Below are 23758 nucleotides of genomic sequence, written 5' to 3'. Positions count from 1 at the left end.
TTGTTGGGATGAGCACTGGGTGCTATATGGAAGTGATGAACCGCTGGGTTCTACCCTTGAAACCAATACAACATTATATGTCAACTAACTTGAATTTAAATAATTAGATTTTTGAAAAATTAAAAAATTTTTTAAAAATGAAGACTGTTGGGGCGCCTGGGTGGCTCAGTCGGTTAAGCATCTGACTTCGGTTCAGGTCGTGATCTCGCGGTCCGTGAGTTCAAGCCCCGCGTCAGGCTCTGTGTTGACAGCTCAGAGCCTGGAGCCTGTTTCGGATTCTGTGTCTCCCTCTCTCTCTGACCCTCCCCCATTCATGCTCTGTCTCTCTCTGTCTCAAAAATAAATAAATGTTAAAAAAAATTTTTTTTTAAAAAATGAAGACTGTTAAGATGGAGAATTATTCTGGAATATGTGAGTGGCTCAATTTAATCACATGGGGATCTTTGTTCGAGGAAGGTGGCAGCGTTACCCAGAGAAAGGCTTGAAGGAGCTGTGCTGCCATCTTTGAAGATGAAGCAAGAGGCCACAAGCCAATGAATGCAAGTGGCTTCTAGAAGCCGCAAAAAGCAAGGAAATCGATTCTCCCCCAGAGTTCCAAAGAGAACAGAGCTCTACCAACACCCTGACTTTTGCCTATTAAGATCCATTTTGAAACTCTGACCTCCATAACTATAAGATAATAATTCATATTGTTTTTAAACCACAATGTGTGGTAATTCATTATTTCACAAATTATTACAGCACATTAACTAAATTCTCTCATCCGCAAGATCTATATGGTGACAGGCTTGCTCTGAAAAACGAAATCTATGATTTAGGTAAAGGTGTCCAATAAACTTCAGCTTAATACTTAGTATCCAATAACTATTAATTTATGCCTGCTTCAGGAAACATTATGAACTTTAGTATCTAACATCTTCCTGCTGAAGCTTTGGTCTGGAGAATACCGACAACCTTTTTTCTGCCGGGTTCAGATAAAGCCATTTTCCCCAAGTGGACCACTGGCCAGAGATTACTCTGATTGGCTCATGCCTGGGTTAGAATATTCTGAACATCAATGTTTCTTCAAGGGTAAGAGTCATGGCCGGGGGGGGGGGGGGGGGGGGCGCCTGGGTGGCTCAGTCAGTTGAGCGTCCAACTTCAGCTCAGGTCACGATCTCATGGTTTGTGAGTTTAAGCCCTGTGTCGAGCTCTGCGCCGACGGCTCGGAGCCTGGAACCTGCTTTGGATTCTCTGTCTCCCTCTCTCTCTACCCTTCCCACCTCCCTCTCAAAAATAAATATTAGAAAAAGCCGGGGGAGGGTAAGAGAAATGGTGTGTTTCATCCTAGTGCATCATGAAAAGAATCTGAGAAAAATGAGGGAAGCCTTCCAGACAAAGCGACTATTGCTAAGTAGCTCAGTAAAGAAAGCACCCTCTTCAAGAAGCAAAAACACTGAACATGAGCAGTTAATGATGAATTGTAACTGGGGAGAAAAATGACTCTGTGCAGGACCAGGTACATGGACATCCAGTCTGTCCAGGAGCCGATCTCCATGCTCAAAGGGGCTTTATACTCAGTTTAATATGCTACCTTCATTGCCTTCAACTTATTACTAATATCTAAACAAGACACTCCACGCTTTTATTTTGCACGTGACCGTGCAAATTATGTAGCGGACCCTGACCCTTTGTGCATAAAAGAGGTGGCGTAGTTTTTGTCTCGTCCAATATAGCTTTCATTTTTTTTTTTTTTAATTACACGTTTTTAGGCACACCTGGGTGACTCGGTTGGTTAAGCCTCAGATTCTTGGTTTCAGCTCAGGTCACGGTCTCATGGTTTGTGGGATCAAGCCCCCCGTCAGCTTTCCATTAAAAGGAGTTGGACCACACAAATCACATGACCACTTTGCCTGCTCGCTTTGAGATGTTACCATCAATGTCTAACTTGCCTGCCTCAGAAAGCTAATGAGGCCAAGAAGATGCTAATTCTGATGGAGCTTGGCATACCTGAAACTTCCGGGGGTCACTAAGAACAAAGACCGGGGTTTAATGAGCAACAGAGTTTAAAATATTGTGACTTCCAGTCAGTTAAGCGTCCAACTTCAGGCTCAGGCCATGACCTTGCAGCTTATGAGTTCGAGCCCCACGTCGGGCTCTGTGGTGACAGCTCAGGGCCTGGAACCTGCTTCGGATTCTGTGTCTCCCTCTCGCTCTATCTCAAAAAACATGCTCTGTCTCATGCTCCCCCTCTCATGCTCTGTCTCTGTCTCAAAAAAAAAAAATAAACATTAAAAAAAATGAAAATATTGTGACTTCCAGAAAGACTGGTGGAGTAGGAGAATCCTGAGCTCACCTGGTCCCATTGGTACACCTAAATAACACACACATTAGTGTAGCTCACCTAGAAAATGATCCCAAACTTGCTGAACAGACTCTTTTTAATTTTTTTATGTTTATTTATTTTTGAGAGAGAGAGAGAAAGAGACAGAATGCGAGCAGGGGAAGGACAGAGAGAGAGGGAGACACAGAATCTGAAGCAGGCTCCAGGCTCTGAGCTGTCAGCACAAAGTCTGACATGGGGCTCGAACTCACGGACTGCAAGATCATGACCTGAGCAGAAGTTGGATGCACAACTGACTGAGCTACCCAGGCGCCCCTCTCCACTCTTAATCATAGAGAGGAGGCCACATCAAAACTGGAAAGATGGCCTGGAGACAGGCTGGGAACCAAACTAACCTGCAAGGCTCATCGCAATAGGGAGGTACACCATAGGCATGGAGAAGGGAGAGGAAGAGACCCACGCCGGGGACACCAGACAAGGGGGACTTGCACTGAGAAGATGAATCCCCATCATGTCTGCCTTTGAAAATCACAAGGGCTGGGGCGCCTGGGTGGCTCAGTCGGTTAAGCGTCCGACTTCGGCTCAGGTCATGATCTCGCGGTCCGTGAGTTCGAGCCCCGCATCGGGCTCTGTGCTGACAGCTCAGAGCCTGGAGCCTGCTTCGGATTCTGTGTCTCCCTCTCTCTCTGCCCCTCCCCTGTTCATGCTCTGTCTCTCTCTGTCTCAAAAATAAACGTTAAAAAAAATTTAAAAAAAAAAAAAAAAGAAAATCACAGGGGCTTAACTTCACACATTTTTATAATCAGCAGGGCTTAACACCGGAAACTCTAACAGTTAGTAGGTTTGGTTCTGAGGGAGCTTGAGGGTGACAGGGAAACTGAGTTCCAACTCTTTAAAAAAAAAAAAGCATAAGAAACAACCCCATCTATACAGATAGAGCATAAGACCAGCAGTTTTGAAAAGCATAGCATATGGGGTATGCAGTAAGGTAGACTTATTTCCTGGCCTCAGAGCATGTACAGGAGGGGCAGATATCTTTGGGACACTTCTCTAAGAAGTGCCATCTGGCTGGTGCCATCTCTCTCCTCGGCCCACTAGCCTAGATACATGGACACCTGTGGGAATCAGCCCAAAGACTCTCCACCTAGCTTTGCTAACGGTGCACCCTGCCCCCACATTCTCCTGCAGACTACACCCTCCAACCATCCTCATTCAGCAGAGTCCCTCTAAAGTGGATGCAGGTCTCATCCCCAACAATGGCCAGCACCACTCCACAGTGACTTGTCCTGGGGAGAGGGTAAGATAACCACACACGTAAGTATGACTCTAGCCCCAGCAGTGGGCTGAGACCGGGCGTCTATCTGGTCTGACCCAACTCAAGCCCAAGGTGGCCTAAGACTGGCCCTTTAACATCATGGAGACCAAACCTTGCCTATAACAGGCCAAGAGAGCCATTGTAGACAACTAGACTGAAGGCAAACACATCTCAACCACAATAATAGGGCACACCTCTTTGCTCTGCTAATTTATCACCTTCTAGCCCCCCACTACCATAACCACTGACCTTTTTATTGTCTCCATGGTTTTGCTTTTTCCAGAAAGTCGTATAGTTGGGATCATAAACTTTTTCAAGTTGATTTCTTTCACTTAGTAATGCGCACTTAAGTTTCCTCCAAGTATTTTCATGCACTGATAGCTTATTTCTTCATAGCTGTGAATAATGCTGCCTTGTCTGAATGTTCCGTAGTTTGTTTAACCACTCAGCCACTGAAGGACATCTTGATTGCTTCCCAATTTTGGCAATTATGAATAAGGCTGCTGACATCCTTGTGCAGGTTTTTATGCGGATGTAAGATTCCAGCTTCTTTGGGTCAATACTAAGAAACATGATTCTCTATTTTGACCATTACGTTTGGAGACTCTGGGAGCTATACGTCCTTATTTTAGTAGGGAGTCAGCTTCTTTAGATGTAGCATGCACACTCTGGCCCACTTTTGAGTTCTGTGGTTCCAGTGACAATTTTCAGAGTCAGGGTTGTTTTGGTCTTGGTTTATCTGGTACCACAGGGGCTCCCGTGGTCTCTCCTGGTGCTGCAGGAGGGGGGCTGAAGGAGCGTTCTCAACCCGCCCAGCCTGGTGCATCCAGCTGGAAGAAGGGAGCCTTCAGCCACAGAAATGAAGAAAACTGCCTGGACAGTGTGCTCATTAGGGTGTGTTCACCCCTGCTGGCGTTCCTGGCCTTGTGGTGTCTCTGCATGGGAGAGGAGAGTCTCAGGTCTGGAAGGGTGAGTGCTTTCTTCAGCTGCTTACTGACAGTGGGGATCCCAGTAGATCCCTTTCACTAGCCCTACTGGACTTGCCTGGTAGTGTTAGTGGGAAGCCATCAATCAGTGCAAGAGAAGAATCTACTTGGGTTGTCTTTTATTGTTAGGTTGGGAGTCAGGAAATACCAAGCTGTAGTTGACTTCTTTTAGGTACAGTGGAAAGGGCATACAAGGTGCCCTGCCACTGTGTTAGTTCTCCAGTTCTAGGATCCCAAACCAGCTCCCTTCCATCTCACCATCTTTAAAAATTCTCGACTGCCTATCCCTGGTGTGATTTTCAGACGGGGATCATGGACAGATAATGCTAGCCCAGCTTGTCCTAACAGAAGTTATGGCCCCATCCACATTTTCTATCTGAGTTCCTGTTGTGATAAATCTTATCCAAGCTCACTTCCTTTGTCTTTCTCTCCTTTTCCATTTTTATTACTTTGTGTCTTCCCACGTCTTGCTCTCCACCTATTCTGTGGTTATCCCTGCTCTTGAGGTCTCAGTGGTCTCTCTGGTTATTACATTGTATTCTGAGAGACACAGAAGTCCAATCTTAGACCTAACGGGAATGCTGAAAGAATCTGATTTTCTGGGGTGCCTAGTGGCTCAGTGTCCGACTCTTGGTTTGGGCTTCGATTGTGATCTCACGGTTCGTGACACCGTGGAGCTTGGTTGGGATTCTTTCTCTCTCTCTCTCTCTCTCTCTGCTCCTCCTCCCCACTCTCTCTCTCTCTGAAAAATAAACGGATGGTGAGTTAATATGGCAGAGCAGCTTGGAGACGCTGAGCTTGTCTTTGTCCCTGAAACGCAGCTAGATCAGTACCAAACCATTCTCAACACCTAGGAAATTGATCTGAGGATTAACGCAACAATCTGTATAACTTGAGCCACAGAACTCAGCAGGTACCTGGTGTAGAGAGGTGAACTGGGGGAGAGAAAAGCCACAAAAAGTAGGGAGCCACTTTCACAGGGAGAGGACAGAGAGAAAGAGAAAGGGGGGAATTGTGGCACACTGGGATTGCGCAAGAAAAGTACTCCCCCTGAAAGTAGCTGGAGAGAAAGAGTGAAAATGCTCGCAAGGGACTAAATAAGAAAACTTTTCCCCAAAATCATCGATGGGGAGAAAGGAGAGGGATTCAATACCACCAGGATTCTATAAACAGTGGAGTGCAGAGTCTGAAGTTTCAGAGGTTAGTGACTGGCGGTGCTCTGGTGAGGAACTAGGGTGAATTCCCAGGAGCAAGCAGTGGGGTCTGAGGGGTCTGTATGCCGGAGAGAAGCGGTTCCCCTGCTTGGAGGGCCTTTGCCCCCCTACAGTCAAAGGTCCCAGCGGACCCTGGAAAGCAGCCACATTTGCTGGTATTGGGACAAAGAAACCAGAGTGCGGTGAAACCTGGCATTGGGCTGTGGGTTGTGACTTGGTATCTCTGAACCTCTGCTACTACGTGATCATAAGAACATTTTCTGGGGCAAGCCATTGTTCGGCGAGACCCTCCCCCAGAGAGTCAGTGGGGGTCCAAGCCACGGGGATCTCTGAAGTGTGGGGTTTGGAACACAACCCCATCTGAGATAAAGCTCTGGAGTGAACTGCCACCTGACAGGCAAACAGCTTGGACATGGACAGGGTAGAGGTGGGGAGTAGACGGAGGCCTGAGCCAAAGGGGAGGTGCTTGAATGCAGATCAGTGAGAGCAAGAAGTTCCTTCCCCAGAGACTAGGGAGCTGGGTGAAGCCATTTTCACCTCTCACACGCACACAGATCCACTGCAGTAAGTTAAGCAGCAACACTTAGTGGAGAAAGGAGCTATTATACCAAGCCATTATACCATTAATCCAAGCACATCCCCCAGAAGACCAGCACAGTCCCTCCACCTGCTTAGCGTATGGACTATAGAATGCTTCATAGTTTCAGTTCTAGGGGAAACAGGATGTAACTTCATTTGGGTTTCATTCTGTTTGCTGGTTCATTTATTCGTTCATTCTCTTTGCTTCTGTTTTTGCTTAAATTGTTTTCTTTTTTTCTTTCCTTCTTTCTTTCTCTTGGACACAGAAAGAGAAAAGTGTATTTCCTTTTATTTTATTTTTTACTTTTTTAAAAAGTTTTATCCGATTTCATTTTATATTCTATTGTATTATACATTTTTTTTAATTTTTTAATTTTTTCTTTCCTTTCCCTTTTTTTCTCTATCAAGCTTCTTTCAACAAGGACACTGAAACACACCTAAAATCTAGCTTCCTTTGATTTTTTTTGTTTTGTTTTTAATCTTTTAAAAGTCACAGGATATAAAATCAACACACAAAAATCTATTGCATTTCAATACACCAATAATGAAGCAGCAGAAAGAGAAATCAAGGAATCGATCCCATTTATAAATGAACCAAAAACCATAAGATACCTAGGAATAAGCCTAACCAAAGAGGTGAAATATCTATGCACTGAAAACTATAGAAAGCTTATGAATGGAATTGAAGAAGACACAGAAAAATGGAAAAACATTCTATTCTCATGGGTTTGGAAAAACAAATATTGTTGAAATGTTGATTCGACCCAAAGCAATCTACATATTCAATGCAATCCCTACCAAAGAACACCAGCATTCTTCACAGAGCTAGAACAAACAATCCTAAAATTTGTATGGAACCAGAAAAGACCCCAAATAGCTAAAGTAATGTTGAAAAAGAAAACCAAAGTGGGAGGCATCACAATTCCAGACTTCAATCTATATGAAAAAGCTGTAATCATCAAGGCAGTATGGTACTGACACAGAAACAGACGCATAGAATAGATCAAGGGAACAGAAGAGAAAACCCAGAAACAGACCCACATACATATGGCTAACTAATCTTTGACAAAGCAAGAAAGAATACCCAATGGAAAAGAGGCAGTCTCTTTAGCAAATGGTGTTGGGTAAACTGGACAGTGACATGCAGAAGAATGAATCTGGAGCACTTTCTTACACCATACATAAAAATAAACTCAAAATGGATGAAATACCTAAATGTAAGAGGGGAAGCCATCAAAATCCTAGAGAAGAAAATAGGCAACAACTTCTTTGATCTCAGCCATAGCAACTTCTTACTTGACGTATCTCCAGAGGAAAGAGAAACTAAAGCAAAAATGAACTATGGGACTTCATCAAGATTAAAAGCTTCTGCACAGCAAACAATCAGCACAATTAAAAGGCAACCGACGAAATGGGAGAAGATATTTGCAAATGACATATGTGATAAAGCGTTAGTATCCAAAATCTATAAAGGACTTGTCAAACTCAACACCCAAAAAACAAATAATCCAGCGAAGAAATGGGCAAAAGACATAAATAGACACTTTTCCAAAGAAGACATCCGGATGGCTAATGGACACATGAAAAGATGCTCAACATCACTCATCATCAGGGAAATACTAGTCAAAACCACCATGAGATACCACCTCATATCTGTCAGAATGGCTAAAATGAACAGCGTATGTTGGTGAGCATGTGGAGAAAGTGGAACCCTTTTACACAGCTGGTGGAAGTGCAAGCTGGTGCAGCCACTCTGGAAAACAATATGGAGGTTCCTCAAAAAATTAAAAATAGAACTACCCTATGACCCAGCAATTGCATTACTGGGTATTTATCCGAAGGATACAAAACTGCTGATTTGAAGGAGAACATGCACCCCAACGTTTATAGCAGTGCAATCAACAATAGCCAAATTATGTAAAGAGCCCAAATGTCCATCGACTGATGAATGGATAAAGAAGTGGTATATATACACAATGGAATATTACTTGGCAATCAAAAAGAATGAAATCTTAACATTTGCAACAACGTGGATGAAATTAGGATTGACGATGCTAAGTGAAGTAAGTTAGGCAGAGAAAAACAAATATCATATTATTTCACTCACATGTGGAATTTAAGAAACAAAACAGATGAACATAGGAGAAGGGAAGGAAAAATAAGATAAAAACAGAGAAGGAGACAAACCATAAGAGACTCTTAAATACAGAGAACAAGCTAAGGGTTGCTGGAGGTGTTGGGGGGGGGATGGGCTAAATGAGTGATGGGCATGAAGGAGGGCACTTGTTGGGATGAGCACTGGGTGTTCTGTGTAAGTGATAAATCACCAAATTCTATCCCCAAAATCATTATTACACTATATGTTAACTAACTTGGATTTAAATAAATAAATAAATATTTAGGAAAAAATGTAATCCTTTCCCTTTTTATTGTGATCACGAAACTGAAGGAAACCACAATACATACCCCAAAATATTAATTAACTTAATTGAATTACTACTGTCAGGGACCTCACAAAGCAATGAGAACATAAGCAAGAAGTCACTGTGACTTCTCCTTGCATGCTGCAATACTGTTATTGGGAAATAAGAAAACTGGATAAGTAACAGAAACAGTGTAATGAGGTTTCTGTTGGGGAAGTAACAGCTTTGGGAACACAAGCATGTCGAGAAACTCAGAAAGTATCTCCGCGAAAGGCCATGATTAAATGAAGACTAAGGATGAGTTGACAAAACTCCTCTGTGGTTGCAGCTCTCTACACATAAACCACACCCCCAGTTGATCCACTCCTTCAGTCTCTCTCCATCGTCTACGCCAGAATTCAGGTCTATGGAACCCCAGCTGCTGACGCGACTATAATCCCAATTACTCCTAGACGGCTGCGCCCTGAATGCTTCTCAAGTTGCTAAAAAAGCAATGCAGCAGTCCCCCTGTATCCACAGGGAACACGTTCTAAGATCCCCAGTGGATGCCTGCAACTGCAGATAGTACTGGGCGCGCACACACACACACACACACACACCCCTACGACAGAGGTTAACTTATAAACTATGCACAGCAAGAGATAAGCAATAACAATAAGAAAAGAGAACAACTGGAACAACACGCTGTAATAAAAGTTACGCTGATGCGGTCTCTCTTTCAATTGATCTGCTTTTCTTATACTCACCCTTCCTCGTGCGATGGTTGAGACGATAAAATGCCTATGTGATGAGATGAACTGAGGTGAATGATGTAGGCAGGCAGGGAGATGTAGTGTTAGGCTACTGCTGACCTTCCGATGTTATGTCAGGACAATCGTCTACTTCCAGACCACAGTTTACCAAGGGTCTCTGAAACCACAGAATAAAGAGACCGTGCGTAAGTGGGCAACTCCTGCTATCATTTCCAGTGGACGTGAACACCACGGAGCTCTGGCTTGACTACTGCACATTCTGGAACGCTTCCACCAGTCCGGAGGTATCCAGTGGCCGGAAATGTATTTAGGGTACGATTTCTTTTATTTATTTATTTTTTGGTAACAAGGTCAGGGAGATGGGGCACAGGCATTTTAGAGATGGAAAGGAAACAGTGACATAACTCTATCATGTGGCCTTAGCTACTGTTAGGAGTTTGGGTTGCACACTGAGAGCAGAGGAGGAATTATAGAAAGATTTTATGCAAGAATGTGACCTGATCCTATCTGTATTAAAATGATCTCTCTGGTCACAATATGAAGAATGAATCAGAATGTATTTAAATTAGGAAACTGGGTAAGTCCCAAATTACCTAGACTTTTTCTGTTATAAACCGTGTACTTTTGCAAGCTTGTTCTTATAAGGACATGTTTCACACGTGCACTTTGAATGATTAATTGAACTAATCATGATTTCCACAGAAGTATCAGCAATTGACTTAAACAGCTCACTGACTTCCTGCTGGGAGGAGCAGAAGACGGACGGTGAACTTAACATCACTTTGAATTCCCCACGCTGGTAGCAGAACTATTGCTGGTATTTTATTTTTATTTCCATAGAGCTATAATGGAAGAACAACACATTTTAACATTTACTATGAGCTTCACATGCTGGCAAAGACTTTCATGTTATCTCATTTGAACCTTGTCCCTAGGCAGTGAAACTGCTCTTCTTATACTTACTGTTCATATGAAAACATTCTGCTCAAGGGGCTTGGTCATGGATCAAGGTCACAGCCGGTTGAGAAATGGAATCCACGCTTTAGATATATGCCTCGGAACCTAGTTTGTGAAAGAACACCAGGTTAGGGCCACGCTTTGACTCAAATTTCATCTGTGAGTCAGTCACACACAGTTTATCAACGTAAAGTCTTGGGGTTTTTTGCTTTGTTCTGTTTTTTACTCTCCAGACATCTGGAGAAATTTACCCGTCTTCGTCAAAAAGTTCACAGGAAGAGTCTTATAATAATGAAGGCATGTCCACAGACCAGTCTCGAACATGTGCTATATTTGAGACACATTGCTAGTCTCTGAGGATACAGACGTGAACTAGATGGGAGTTCGTGCCTCTTGGAAACCCTAAGCTATAACAGATTGGATGGCAAAAAGCATCATATTCAGGGTGAAATAAAGTTACTACTCACTGGAAAAAAAGATTTAATCCCTGAATGAAATGTATTTGCATGCAGCTAATAACATAGCCTTAAAGGATATATAATAAAAATTTCATGGAATTACAAGAAGAAATTGACAGATACACCAACAAAGGAGGAGAAATGGAATAAGGGAAAATTGCAGTGTCAATTCTTATTTGTTCATTTGGGGATTCATCAGTCCCGTGTAGCTAACGCTGTAAGGATTTTTAACATTTTGTTTTTTAAAACTCAATAGTATAGAAACAGCCTTGACATTGGGTGCTGAGTGCTTAAAGCGTTCGAGAAATTAACTCTTTGTGATTTAATCTGGGATAAAAGCAGAATTTTAAAGCCAAGAAAGGGTAAAATAAAGAGTGCTATTGGTTTATAGGTATAATATTTATTTAGCACCCTGTAATTTAAGACATAAACACCAAGAATTAAAGTGCAAAAAGCACTTTTCAGTGTTTCTAAGTTTTTAACATACAGAGAACAAAGTAAAGAGTTTCAGCACTTTTCAAATTTTCCTATATAATTGTAATGGACAATGAGAGAATTTTGAACGTGTTAACACTTTTTAAAGGCCAGTCGCAGGCCAGTTTGTAATTTCTCTCATTGGTTATCAAAATAATTTAATAAATGGAAGAACGCAAAAAGAATTTATATATCTTATCCCATTGTGCAATACGTGTTCCATGAGGTTAAATTTTTCCCATAAATACAATGTCCATGTGTGAGCCATACATAATCCCAGTAGAAAGAAAAGAAAGCTCAAAATATACCAGACGCTATATTCAGTGTTGTCTGTACATTTCCAAGTGTGATGGGATGATTCTCTGCTAAGGCCTATCTGAAGGTCAGAAGGGCTTTTTATCTTTACAGGAAATTCTATTCTAAAAGGAAATTCTACTTACAGGAAGTAAGTACATGTGTTATCTTTCTGTCACATTGCTCTTGGGCCTCTCTTCTCTACAGCCTTCTCTCTTTGTGGGTGGTAGCATGGTAATAAGGAGAAGCACGGACTTTGGGGTTTGACTTCCCAATTTCGAGCTTAACTCATTCAATGTCTCTGATTCCAGCTTACTTTTGTGAAACTGACCAAAAATCCCAGCTCAGGGAAGTCCCAGTTTATGCCTGTTGTGCTACAGAACCCTCTGGTCATTTTCACTTCTTAAATGAAGATGATTAAGATGATATTTAGATGACAAACTTTACGATCACCATACTTCTTCATACAGTGGGAGAGACAGAGCTAGTCTTGTAGGCTAATTATGCAGATTACATGAAAGAGTTGATCTAAAATATCTCACAGGGTTCCAGGAACAGAATACAATAAATATTAGGTACTAATATGCACCCAGGCTCCCAAGTCTGCTGGAATAGGGTTCTTCCTTATCCTTCAGCTTTAATCCTATGCAGTCTACCCCTCTCAGAGGGCGAAGTATTCAACAAACAGAATGATCCAAAAACATTTTTTACCAGTTCTTCCAGGGTTTCAAACTGAACCATGGCAGCTTGAGTCACAGAAGGTCTAAGTGGCTCCCTGCAGGTTCCCACTAACCTAGGGCCTCCCCCCCACCAGTGCCAGCCAGCTCCAGTGACCAGGATCCGGGCAGGGTCCCGGAAACCCAGGCGTCATTTCATCCAGGCACCTGCTGTCTCCAATGGCCCCAAAGCCACTCCTGTGACTCCCCTGCAGGCTCCCAGGAATCATGAAACCAGCTCATCCAGCACCTGCCTGATCCAGAGGTCCCAGACACCATCCATGGCTCCAGGCAGCTGCCAAGGCAAGGTTCCCTGCAGGCTCCCAAGAATCTAGGCCTTCATTGCATCCAGGAATCTGGCAGCCCCAGCAGCCCCATGTGGCTCCAGCAGCCCCACGTGGAATCCTTGACTCAGGCAGGGAAGCCCTAGGCCCTAGGCAACTCCCATGGCACCAGGTTCTACGACGCTCCCATGAGAACAGACCCTGGTTCACTCTGGAACCTTCCAGTTCCAGTGACCCCAGGCAGGCTACACGCTCTAGGCAGCTTCACTGGCCCCGGCCTCACAGAGGGCCCCTGGGAAATGAGGCTCCTGGCCCACCTTTATGCCAGCTAGCTCCAGTAGCCCCTAGTGGCTCAGTGGCCACAGGGAGCCCCCATAACTCCAGGTATCTTTTACTGTTCTCATGAGTTCGGGCCCCTGATCCACTCCATCACCTATCAGGCCCCTATGGCCCCAGGTAGCTCCAGCTGGCTCCCATGGCTCTGGGTGACTCCTATGAACTCAGGCTCCCAATCAATACCCACAAACCCTAGCTCCATGGGAGCAACACCTATGAACCCAAGGTCCCACTAGGGCTCAACATCAGGGTGAATACAGCTGGTCCAGAGATACAACCATTTTCAGCATCAGGTCACCCAAGGACTCCAATAGCAAGCCCACCCCTGGATAACACTAGACTGCCCACCTGAATCTCTGGACAAGCTGAGTAGTGAAAGGCTGGCCTTCCAATACTAGTTTGTGAAGACTGGAGAGGTGCCTATATCCTCAAATGTACAGACACCAATACAAGGCCACAGTAATCATGAATAAGCAAGGAAACATGACACCATGGACCCTTAAGAAATGGAGATCTATGGACTGTCTGATGAAGAATTCAGAAGAATCCTCCTAAAGAAATCCAGTGAACTCTAAGAAAACACAGATAGACAACTAAAGAAAATTTAAAAAACAATGCATAGACAAAACGAGATGTTCAACAAAGGAACAGAAAACATTATAATAAGTCAAGCAGAAATTCTAGAGTCCAAGACTGCAATGCCTGCGCTAAAGAACTCAAAGAGAGCTTCAACAGGAGACTGCAACAAGCAGGAGTAGTGAACTACAATACAGGTCTATTAAAATCATATGGCCAGAGAAGCAAAATGAAAAATAATGAAAAAAAGAGTGAAGAAAGCCTATATGAATTATAGGATATCATGCAAAGAAATAATCTGTGCATTGCTGGACCCTCCAAAGGAGAAGAGTGGGCAAAAGGAACAGAAAGTTTGTTTATTTTTTTTTAATTTTTATTTTTTTAATTTTTTTTAATGTTTATTTATTTTTGACACAGAGAGAGACAGAGCATGAACAGGGGAGGGGCAGAGAGAGAGGGAGACACAGAATCGGAAGCAGGCTCCAGGCTCTGAGCTATCAGCACAGAGCCTGATGCGGGGCTCGAACTCACGGACCGTGAGATCATGACCTGAGCCGAAGTCGGACGCTTAACCGACTGAGCCACCCAGGCACCCCAGAAAGTTTGTTTAAAGAAAGAACATCTGAGAACTTCCCAAATATGGGGAGGAACTTAGATATCCAAGTTCACGAAGCAATTAAGTCACCCCACACTTTCAACCTAAAACAATCTTCTCCAAACCACAAAATAACAAAACGGTATAAAATCACAAAGAGAGAATCTTTAAAGGAGCAAGAGAAAATGAGTTTTTCACAAATAAAGTAACCCCCATAACGTTATTAGATTTCTCATCAAACGCCTTGCGAGCCAAGAGAGACTGCGATGACATATTTAAAGAGCAAAAGAAAAAACCTGCAAACCAAAATTACTCTACAGGGCAAATTTGTCTTTCAGGAATAAAGGAGAGATAAAGACTTTCCCAAACCATCATAAACTGGTGGTGTTCACCACCACTGGACCTACCTCACAAGAAATGCTGAAAAAAGAGTTCCTCGGGATGAAACAAAAGGATGCTAATTAGTAACAAGAAAACATGAAATTGTAAAACATCCTGGTAAAGACATATACAGTAAATATATATAGTCAAGTTCAGAATATTCAAATACTGTACTATGGTGCTATGTAACCATGGCTTTAGCGTAAAGGCTTAATGGGCAAAACTGTTAAGAAATAACTATAGTTACGAGACTGTTTTCATGGACCCACATCATAAAAAGAAATAAATTAGGACACTGAGAACACAAATCATTGAGGGGTAAGTAAAAGGGTAAAGTTTTTGTGAGCGAGCCAAGTTTTCAGCATAAAATGCTCTGTTTTATATGCAACACATGTTATGTAACCTTCATGGTAACCACAGACCCAAACCCATGGTAAATTCATCAAGCATAAACAGACCAAATCCACTGCATACCCCTAGAGAAAATCAATCACCTACAAAGAAAGCCAACAAAAGACAAAGAAAGGAACACAGAACTCCAAAAACAGTCAGAAAACAACAGGACGGTGTTAGCAAGCCCTTACTTATCAGTAATTACTTTAATTCTCCAATCAAAAGGCACAGAGTCGCTAAAAAGGATTTAAAAACAAGTTGCAACTGGTCATTTCTTATCCAATCACCAAATATTTGTAGAATGTTTACTGTTGTGGCTTGAGAAAGGAAAGTTTTGCATACTCTGAGGGGGGCGGGGAGAGGAGGGGAGCAAGCACCTTTGACCTCTGCAAGAGAGGGCTGGACAGGTTTTCCAGAATGAGCCAGGCAAGGTGGGTGGTGTCTAGTCAAGAGAAGGATATCTCAAAAGGTCATGATTATATCGTACCCTGAAAACCATGGCAAAGCCAAGAGCAATACGTTAGGAAAACAGTGGCACAGATAAGCTGCCTGATAAAGGAACTTTTTTTTTTTTAACACACCCCTGCTCTGCCACCAGGGGCTTGAGGACACCCAGACCCACTTTATTTTTATTATTATTTTTTTTAATGTTTATTTATTTTTGAGACAGAGAGACACAGAGCATGAACGGGGGAGGGTCAGAGAGAGAGGGAGACACAGAATCTGAAGCAGGCTCCAGGCTCTGAGCTGTCAGCACAGAGCCCCATGCGGGGCTTGAACTCAGGGACCGTGAGATCATGACCTGAGCCGAAGTCGGACGCTTAACCTACTGAGCCACCCAGGCACCCCAAGACCCACTTTAAAAACAAGTCTCCCCCCAAAAGTTAGGGTATTTGTGTTCGTGGAAAAGGAGACAGGGACCAATTCCAAGTGGATCTCTACCTTCCACTTAAAATACCAACGCTTCTTGAGCAGCTTTCACAGATTTTCCACCCAGGAAGGCCAAGGAGTTGGGGACGAGTGGGGGGAGGACGATATTGAGAAATAAGAAGGGCAGGGACCCTGAACTGGAACACTAAACACTTGTTTCCCCCTGCAGCCTTTCCAAAAGTCCTGAAGCCTCAGCCCATGGGGTCTGTCCCAGGGACTCCGTTACTTGCCCCCCCCCCCACCCCGCCCCTAAGTTCTGCAAACTCTGATGAACAGAATAGGTCAGGGGCTCAGGACGTCTGGGGTGGGGGTCTTAGGTCGTATTTTTTCAAGTGGCCTGGCCAAGGCATGTTCACCAGGCTAGGAAGGCCCTCCGAGGTCACACCCTGGGCGAAACCCGGGTGGCTCCCGATGCTGGTTCCTCCTTCACTCTCTGGGAACTCCGGAGAAAGAGGAAAAGTGGGGACGGAGGAGTCTTAGGGCTGCCCACCTCGGCAGGCCTTGCCTTGGCGTCTGCAGAAGCCCTGTGCTCCGCGCCCCAGCTTCTAGGCCGCACAGGCCTGTCCAGGGCCGTGCCAGGTGGCGCCGGCAGCCGCCCAAACCACGAACGGGGCCTGACTGCCACCTGGTCGGGTTCTTACTCTCAGTTTCACTTCTTTGTGTTTCTATTCGCTGCGACGAGTTTTGAAATAGACAAAGAGGAAGAACGGAGCCGCGCAAGCCTGTAAACAGGAAGCCAAAGCGGTTCACTGGCTCCTTGCCACACTCAGCTGGGCCGCTCGACCTGCTGTTTGGGGTCCTGGTGGACAACTGTGGGGACGCCTTTACCCTTGTCCTGAGTGGGGACGGAGCTCCTCCCAAGGCCCCTGCCATGCCCTGCTGGGCCACTCACTGCAAGGGAAAAGTCTGCTCCGGACTCTACATCGTGGGCGTGGCCTGGCCTAGCAAAGATGGCGACAGGGCTCTGCCTCTTTGGGTTAAGTCTGTCTCCATCACCCTTTCTTGGATTTTCTTGGGGGGGGGGGAGGATTAGATTTCAAAGCCGACGATGGTCCACAGTGAGATTTGTCCAGTTGGAGCAGCAATGACACGTGTTTCTATTAAAACAAGACAGTAACTGAGGAAATCGGTCTTAGTTTCAACATTTTTCCCCTCCGTGGACTGTTTTAATTTCTGATACATTTTAGAAGTTTCAGCAGGTGATGATAATAACAAAGCACTTGACTGTGAAAGGCAGCAGTTTCTTAAGAAACTAAATATGCTTATCTTAGGATCCAGACCTCGGCATTTCACAAATGAGTTTCATTCTCTGGGCATTTCACAAATGAGTTGAAAATGGAGTTGAAAACCGATGTCCACGAAATACCTGCCCAAGCTTGTTTGTAGCAGCTTGTTTGTCTGTCCGTCCCACAGCCACCATGTCTGTCAGTAGATGGATGGATAAGCAGTGTGGAACATCCAAACAATGGCATATTATCTAGGGACTTAAATAAGGAGTGGGGGGGGGGGGGCAGTCCTTAGGTCAAGAAAAGACCTAAAAGAAACTGTAATGCATGTTGCTAAGTGAAAGAAGACGATCTGACAAGGCTACATACTATAAAACCCCAACAATTTGGCATCCTGGAAAAGGCAGAACTATGGAGACAGTGAAAAGATCTGTGATTCACAAGGCTGAGGGGTAAGAGAAGGGAGGGATAAAGAGGCAGAACCCACGGGATTTTCAGGGCAGTGAAACTATTCTGATACTGTAATGCTGGACATGTTCTTATAGATTTGTCAAAACACAGAGAATATATAAATAGAGACAGCCTTAATGGAAAGTATGGATTTTTTTGGCAACAAATGCACCACGCTAATGCAAGATGTCAGTAAGAGGGGAAAATGGGAAGGGAGGGGAAAGTTCGCATATGGGAACTTATTTTCATCTGTTACTATGTGGACGTAGGTTGGTAAGTGGACATACCCTGACCTCTAAAACTCCGACCTTCTCCTATGACCGGCTCCCTGGAGATATCACCCCATTGTTGAAAGGTAAACTGAAACATATTTAAAATGCTGAGGGTTTATTTGAACGAAAATGGATTCGAGTCAGCAGCATCCAGTCTAGCAGACGGAAGGAAGCTTTGAAGAGTTTTACAAAATGAAAGACTCTACAAGATAAAAGAAGGGAGTAGCATCAAGGAAGTTGTATTAGGAAAAAAAGTTAGGTCGATCTTCACAAAGTTACCTTCCTTTAGGGGATCGCAGGGGTCTATCAGGCAAATAACCTCGCTAGCACTGATCAGGCGATTTCTGATTGCCTGGCTTAAGATGCCATTTCTGGGAAATCTGAAATTATAATTAAGTCTTTTCGGTAATGTGGAGCTTAACACAAGTGACTCCATTTGGGACCTGTTGTTTTGTTCTTAACACCACGAATGCCATTCCATAAACCTCTAATTCTTTCCACATACTCTTGAAGTAAATTTCCCTTTATGCACGTCCCAGATAGCCCAGAGGCAGGGGGGGAGTACCCATAACTGCCAACCATACCTCCTCCCTTAACTCACTTTCCTTATAGACTCCTCACCCAGTGAGAAAGTCGCTTCCCACGTCTGTCTCCATCACCTTCAAAACCATTCAGTTGCTCTTTCCCTCTTTCCCCATTGCCAGGCTCAGAAAGAAGTGTAGTTTTAAAGAGAAAAACTTCTTGGGCTTTAAAGAAGTCTGAAACTGACTCTGAAATCTTTGTTAGGTAAGTAATCTGCATCCCTCCTTGTACCTGAGTTTTGCATAGCTGTATACCGAAGTAAGAAAGTTAAAGCTACCTGCCAAGTGCCTAAATCCACATTATTTAGTTTGATGCACCAATAACTGTGTTGTTGACTGTGCAGATGAGGGCTACACCCTGCGATAAAGTTTAGTGCTTCCTGTGCAAAACTGCAAAGAAGCCTTTGCAGATTAAAAATCCGATATGCACAATAATGACTTTCCTCCCTACTTCACAAATTACTTAAAAGATAACAATAACACCCTTTTCCATGACTTTTTTTGAATGATCAAAGGACGTTATATATACTTTTATGGATAATTGTGTGTGTGTGTGTGTGTGTGTGTGTGTGTGTGTTTATTTTTGTAGAGACTGTAACTTAGCATAGGCAACATATATTAGGCCAACAGAGGAGTGAACCTACCACCAGCCAGAAACTTTCTTTTTTTTTATTTTTATTTTTTTTTTAACGTTTATTCATTTTTGAGAGACAGATCATGAGCGGGGAAGGGGCAGAGAGAGAGGGAGACACAGAATTCGAAGCAGGTTCCAGGCTCCGAGCCGTCAGCACAGAGCCCGATGCGGGGCTCGAACCCACAAACTGTGAGATCATGACCTGAGCTGAAGTCGGACGTTCAACCAACCGAGCCACCCAGGCGCCCCCCAGAAACTTTCTTAAACCCATTACACATGTGGTCTCAGTCTCCACAAAGCACCCTTATCTCCCGATTGTACTGGTTGTACTAAGAAATCTCCTCATCGTACTAAGAAATAGGTCTGAAAAGATTACTATATCTTGTCCAAGGCAACAAAATAAGTAAACAGGAAAGGGAGAGCATGAATCCTCACAATTTGATTCTAGGGTTTATACAAACTGACAGTTGAAAGACCTAGTATGTTGTAACTACTAAGTGAAACCTAAGTCAGGCACAGTTCTGTGGGTCTGAACCACAACTAGGCTTAATCCTTTACACTCTACTAAGGTACATTCAAGCTAAAAGTCTGAATGAATGATCCCTATGACAACAAAATGACTAGAATAAAGTACCAAATAAGTGAGTACCATTTTCACCTATTAAGCTGGCAAATATTAGAGAAATGAAAGGAAAGTTCTTGGGGATGTTAAGAATGAGAAGTGGCACTGTTATGCTTAATCAGCATGGAATTTAATTGACACAACCTTTCTAGAAAACAATTGGCAAGAGATCGAGGATCTTAAAATTTTTGAGACCTTAAAGACCCAAAGATAAACAGTGTGGACAAAAATCCATCTCTCCTCATTTGTATGACAGTGTACATTTTGTTTATGGGAAGCTTGTCTCCTTAATTTCTCAGATCTGTATACCTAGAGAAACTGTACTTAAAGAACTATGTCCATGGGGCGCCTGGGTGGCTCAGTCGGTTAAGCGCCGACTTCAGCTCAGGTCACGATCTCGCGGTCTGTGAGTTTGAGCCCCGCATCGGGCTCTGGGCTGATGGCTCAGAGCCTGGAGCCTGCTTCCGGTTCTGTGTCTCCCTCTCTCTCTGCCCCTCCCCCATTCATGCTCTGTCTCTCTCTGTCTCAAAAATAAATAAACGTTAAAAAAAAAAGAAAAAAAAAAAGAACTATGTCCAAAGAAACATCCACCTAAGAACCTGATTTATCTGATAAGATTCCACACTAGGAGCTGATATTTTAGTGGGATTAGATGTTTGGGGCTTTTGGGAGGGTGAATGTATTTTGCACGTAGGAGCATGGGCTGGACCTGGTAACTAACTTCTAATGCACAGAATACAACAAAATGATGGAATGTCACTTTTGACATTAGGCTACAAAAAACTGAATTCTTTGTGCCATAAACTTTCTTCCTCTTTATTCCTAGGACCCTATGGAGAGATCCACATGTCAAACAACTGATATCTACAGCCAAAAGGCATTGAAGATCGGAAGCCAGCTAGCAGCCATGTGAATGAGATTGGAAACAGAACGTCCTCCAGTTGAACCTTGACATGCCTATCGCCCTGTCCAACATCTTGGGAAACTCTCAGGCAGAGCATCTCACTGAGGGACACTCAGATTCTTGATCTAGAAAGACTGCAATATAATAAATGTTTGTTGTTTTAAGAGGCTAAATTTTGGAGGTGACTTGTTAACAACGAAACCAAAAAACCCATCAAAGAGGAGTCAAGAAATAGAAAATGTGAAGTGGGTTAGGAGAGGATTAAATGTAGGTTATGGACTGCCAAAGTTTCCAAATTCGAATAGTATTATTATTAATACTTAAAATACTTTTCTCATAAGTGAGACATTAAGTGTTAAAGAAATCACTTGGGTATGTCCACTATATCTCAATGAAATAACTAGTTGGAATAAAATAAAAGAATTCACTCAGGGTTCTGGAGGTGAAGACCATTTGAATACCATCAGAAAATGGTGGGGGGTGGTTAAAAAGTTTGGAAAATGAGCTGATTTTAAGAGCTCTCCATAGGTATTTAGAGGCAAACAATGGATTTTTTTTCCCTATCAGTTGTTTCAAAATGGTATCATATTTATTTATATGTTTTTTTCCTTCTCTATTCCACACAAATTCTGCTTGCATTGTTCTTAATGTGTGTCTATATGATTTCCCTCTTCACTAAAATCTTTTGATGGTTTCATACCTTCCCTGGTATAAAATTGAAAATTTCCGGATCATCTATATTATTATACCCATCCCTTCCAAAACTATCTTTGAACAAATGACTGGCTTGAAAAGCTGCCCCATACAACATGAACAATGTCCAGAAAGAAGTTCCAGGGGATCCATGCATAGACACCCTCTTCACCTTGTTTTATTGCTGTCCCCACTAAAATTAGCATAGAAAAGCAGGTGAACACTTTGTATGAGAATCCATGTTTCGGGAGAAATTAGGTAATTGCATAGAAATACTTTTTCATACTTGAAGAAATTATGGGCAACTCAGACTGGAAAAAGAACTCCTCTAACAGGTAAAATGGAAAGGGTAAAGACATAACAGAGAGACGAAACATGAGCTGGAGGCAGTCAGCACAGAAAAGGGAGGTGAAAAATACCTCTGATATTTTTATCAGAAAGATAAGAATGCCTTCTGATATCTCATAAAGGAAAACTACGTTAGAGATATCATGATGTCAAAGTGACTCTGTGAACCAAGTCAAAGCAATGAGAAAATGGTTGTCAAGAAAGAGTAAGCAGTTCTGACATGCATAAAATCGGTGTTCCTGAAGACCAGCCCACAATGGAAAACGGCTAAGCATTAATAGAAGAAAACTTCATTGAAATAAGAAGACAACTAAATCCGAGCATTGAATAAATAAATAAAGCAGTCTGGGTAAAGTTTCTTATTTTTCGGTACAAAGAAAAAGTCTGTTGCTTACAATGCAGAATGTGAACCCCACCCTAGACTTTGCCGCAGGCCCATCAATGGCGGGAAATAGAAGAATAATGTCTACACTGTCTGAGAAAAACAGCGAAAGAGGCAAGTTCTTATATCCATTGAGTTGTCATGCAAATTAAAACCAAAACTTAACATTAAGAACTTATTGAATATGATAAATATAACATATATCGTTCTAAAAATAAACAACTTGATGAATAAGCCCAGCCAACTAACGGATGATTAAAACTAAGGATCTCAGAAAGGATAAAGACATCGTATGAAATGACTAGAAGTGCAAATTGTTCACTGGGGTTAATGATTGTATTTAATATGAAGTTTAAAGTAGGTGCTGTATAACTAATATTAACACTATGTATGATGAAGTAAGAACTAAGGCTGAGCTACAATTGAAATTATCATGACCTAAATATATATATATATTATATATATTTATATATATATAGTAAATGTGGCTAAATTCTTCTTCTGGCAAAGGTAGAAATTCGTGTGATAGACTTTTGGTCAGCCAACAAATATGAAATTAAGAAAATCAATTTAAATCATAAAAGTTACGGAGCAACATCATAGCAGCGTAAGACATTCCTCATTTGCCCTCTCTCAACATCTAAAATTGGGCATCTATCCAGGAACGAAAGTGCTTCCGTGGGAGCCTGTGTTATCTAGCACCACATGCCAAGGGATTTAGGAGAAGCCTTACTCACCTGTGAACTGGATAATAGGCAGATAGACCCCAGTGGTACCAGCAGGATCCTGTGAACCAGATCCAATCCCTTTTGGTCGTGGTGCCTGGAAAACACAGACTTGGGCAGATATTTACAGACAAGAGTGCCTTCGTGAAAGTTCAGGTTTATGGAGGAAAAGTTCCAGCGCGAAAAAACAAAAAACAACCCAGAAGAGTTTGGATGCCTTGGAGTGGGTGGGAGGAACTTTGCAAGCATTATTCCTCCCAGAAGGTGGCACACTTTAGAGAAAAAAAAGAAAGCTGGTATTCCTCCCATGAGAAAAAAAGGAAGACCAAGTGAGCGCCTGGCTTACCCAATTTGTGCAGGACACTGCTAAAGAAGGCCTTCTCTCCCACACAACCCCGAGCATAAACGTACGAATTCTGTGAGTCCGAGAAGGGAGATTGGGAGAGAGGGAGATGAGAATGTTAGAGACACTGATCTTAAAGTGACACTGATCTTGCCAATTGCCTTCGAGGCTCCAGCAGGAAGTCTGGCCAAGAGCTGGGAAAACCTCACCTGGGCACTCCCCGAGCTGGCCCTAAGTACCAAACTCACACTTCATCCCACTCCGTGACTGGCATTGTGTGTGCACTTCCCAGGGTGGAAGCAAGAGGCAGCTAAATAGACAAAGAGAGGATGTGCAGAAAACAAGCCAGAGTTTGACACAAGGGAGGAAACACAAGCTTCAGCTGTAGCACCACCTTCAGGAAAAGAAAAGAAAGGTTACCAAAGCCAGCTTGCTCTTTTGTTATAAGGTGAAGAGAAGATATACAAATTTAAGAATTATGCCAAACTAGGAACGCTTGGGTGACTCATTCCCTTAAGCCCCGAACTCTTGATTTTGGCTCACGTCATGATCCCCATGGTTCGTGAGATTGAGCCCCGTGTCAGGCTCCATG

The 23758-nt window shown here is 43.1% G+C and overlaps 1 protein-coding gene across 1 annotated transcript; it reads right to left on the bottom strand.

Annotated features, from left to right (window-relative positions):
- Positions 1–889: 889 nt before the first annotated feature.
- On the bottom strand, positions 890–22827 carry LOC145715609 (uncharacterized). Its single transcript, XM_081796103.1, has 4 exons — positions 16477–22827; positions 10556–10654; positions 9587–9749; positions 890–4573 (listed from the first exon to the last, which is right to left on the bottom strand). The coding sequence occupies exons 1-2, from the start codon at positions 16857–16859 to the stop codon at positions 10591–10593; spliced, it is 447 nt and encodes a 148-aa protein (XP_081652229.1). The 5' UTR covers positions 16860–22827; the 3' UTR covers positions 890–4573; positions 9587–9749; positions 10556–10590.
- Between the last annotated feature and the right edge of the window lie 931 nt (positions 22828–23758).

The sequence above is a fragment of the Panthera onca genome, chromosome B4 (genome assembly GCF_046562875.1).
Source record: "Panthera onca isolate mPanOnc1 chromosome B4, mPanOnc1 haplotype 2, whole genome shotgun sequence".
Lineage (NCBI taxonomy): Eukaryota > Metazoa > Chordata > Mammalia > Carnivora > Felidae > Panthera > Panthera onca.
Note: the sequence above shows the minus strand (reverse complement) of the source record. Positions and strands in the feature narration are given on the sequence as shown.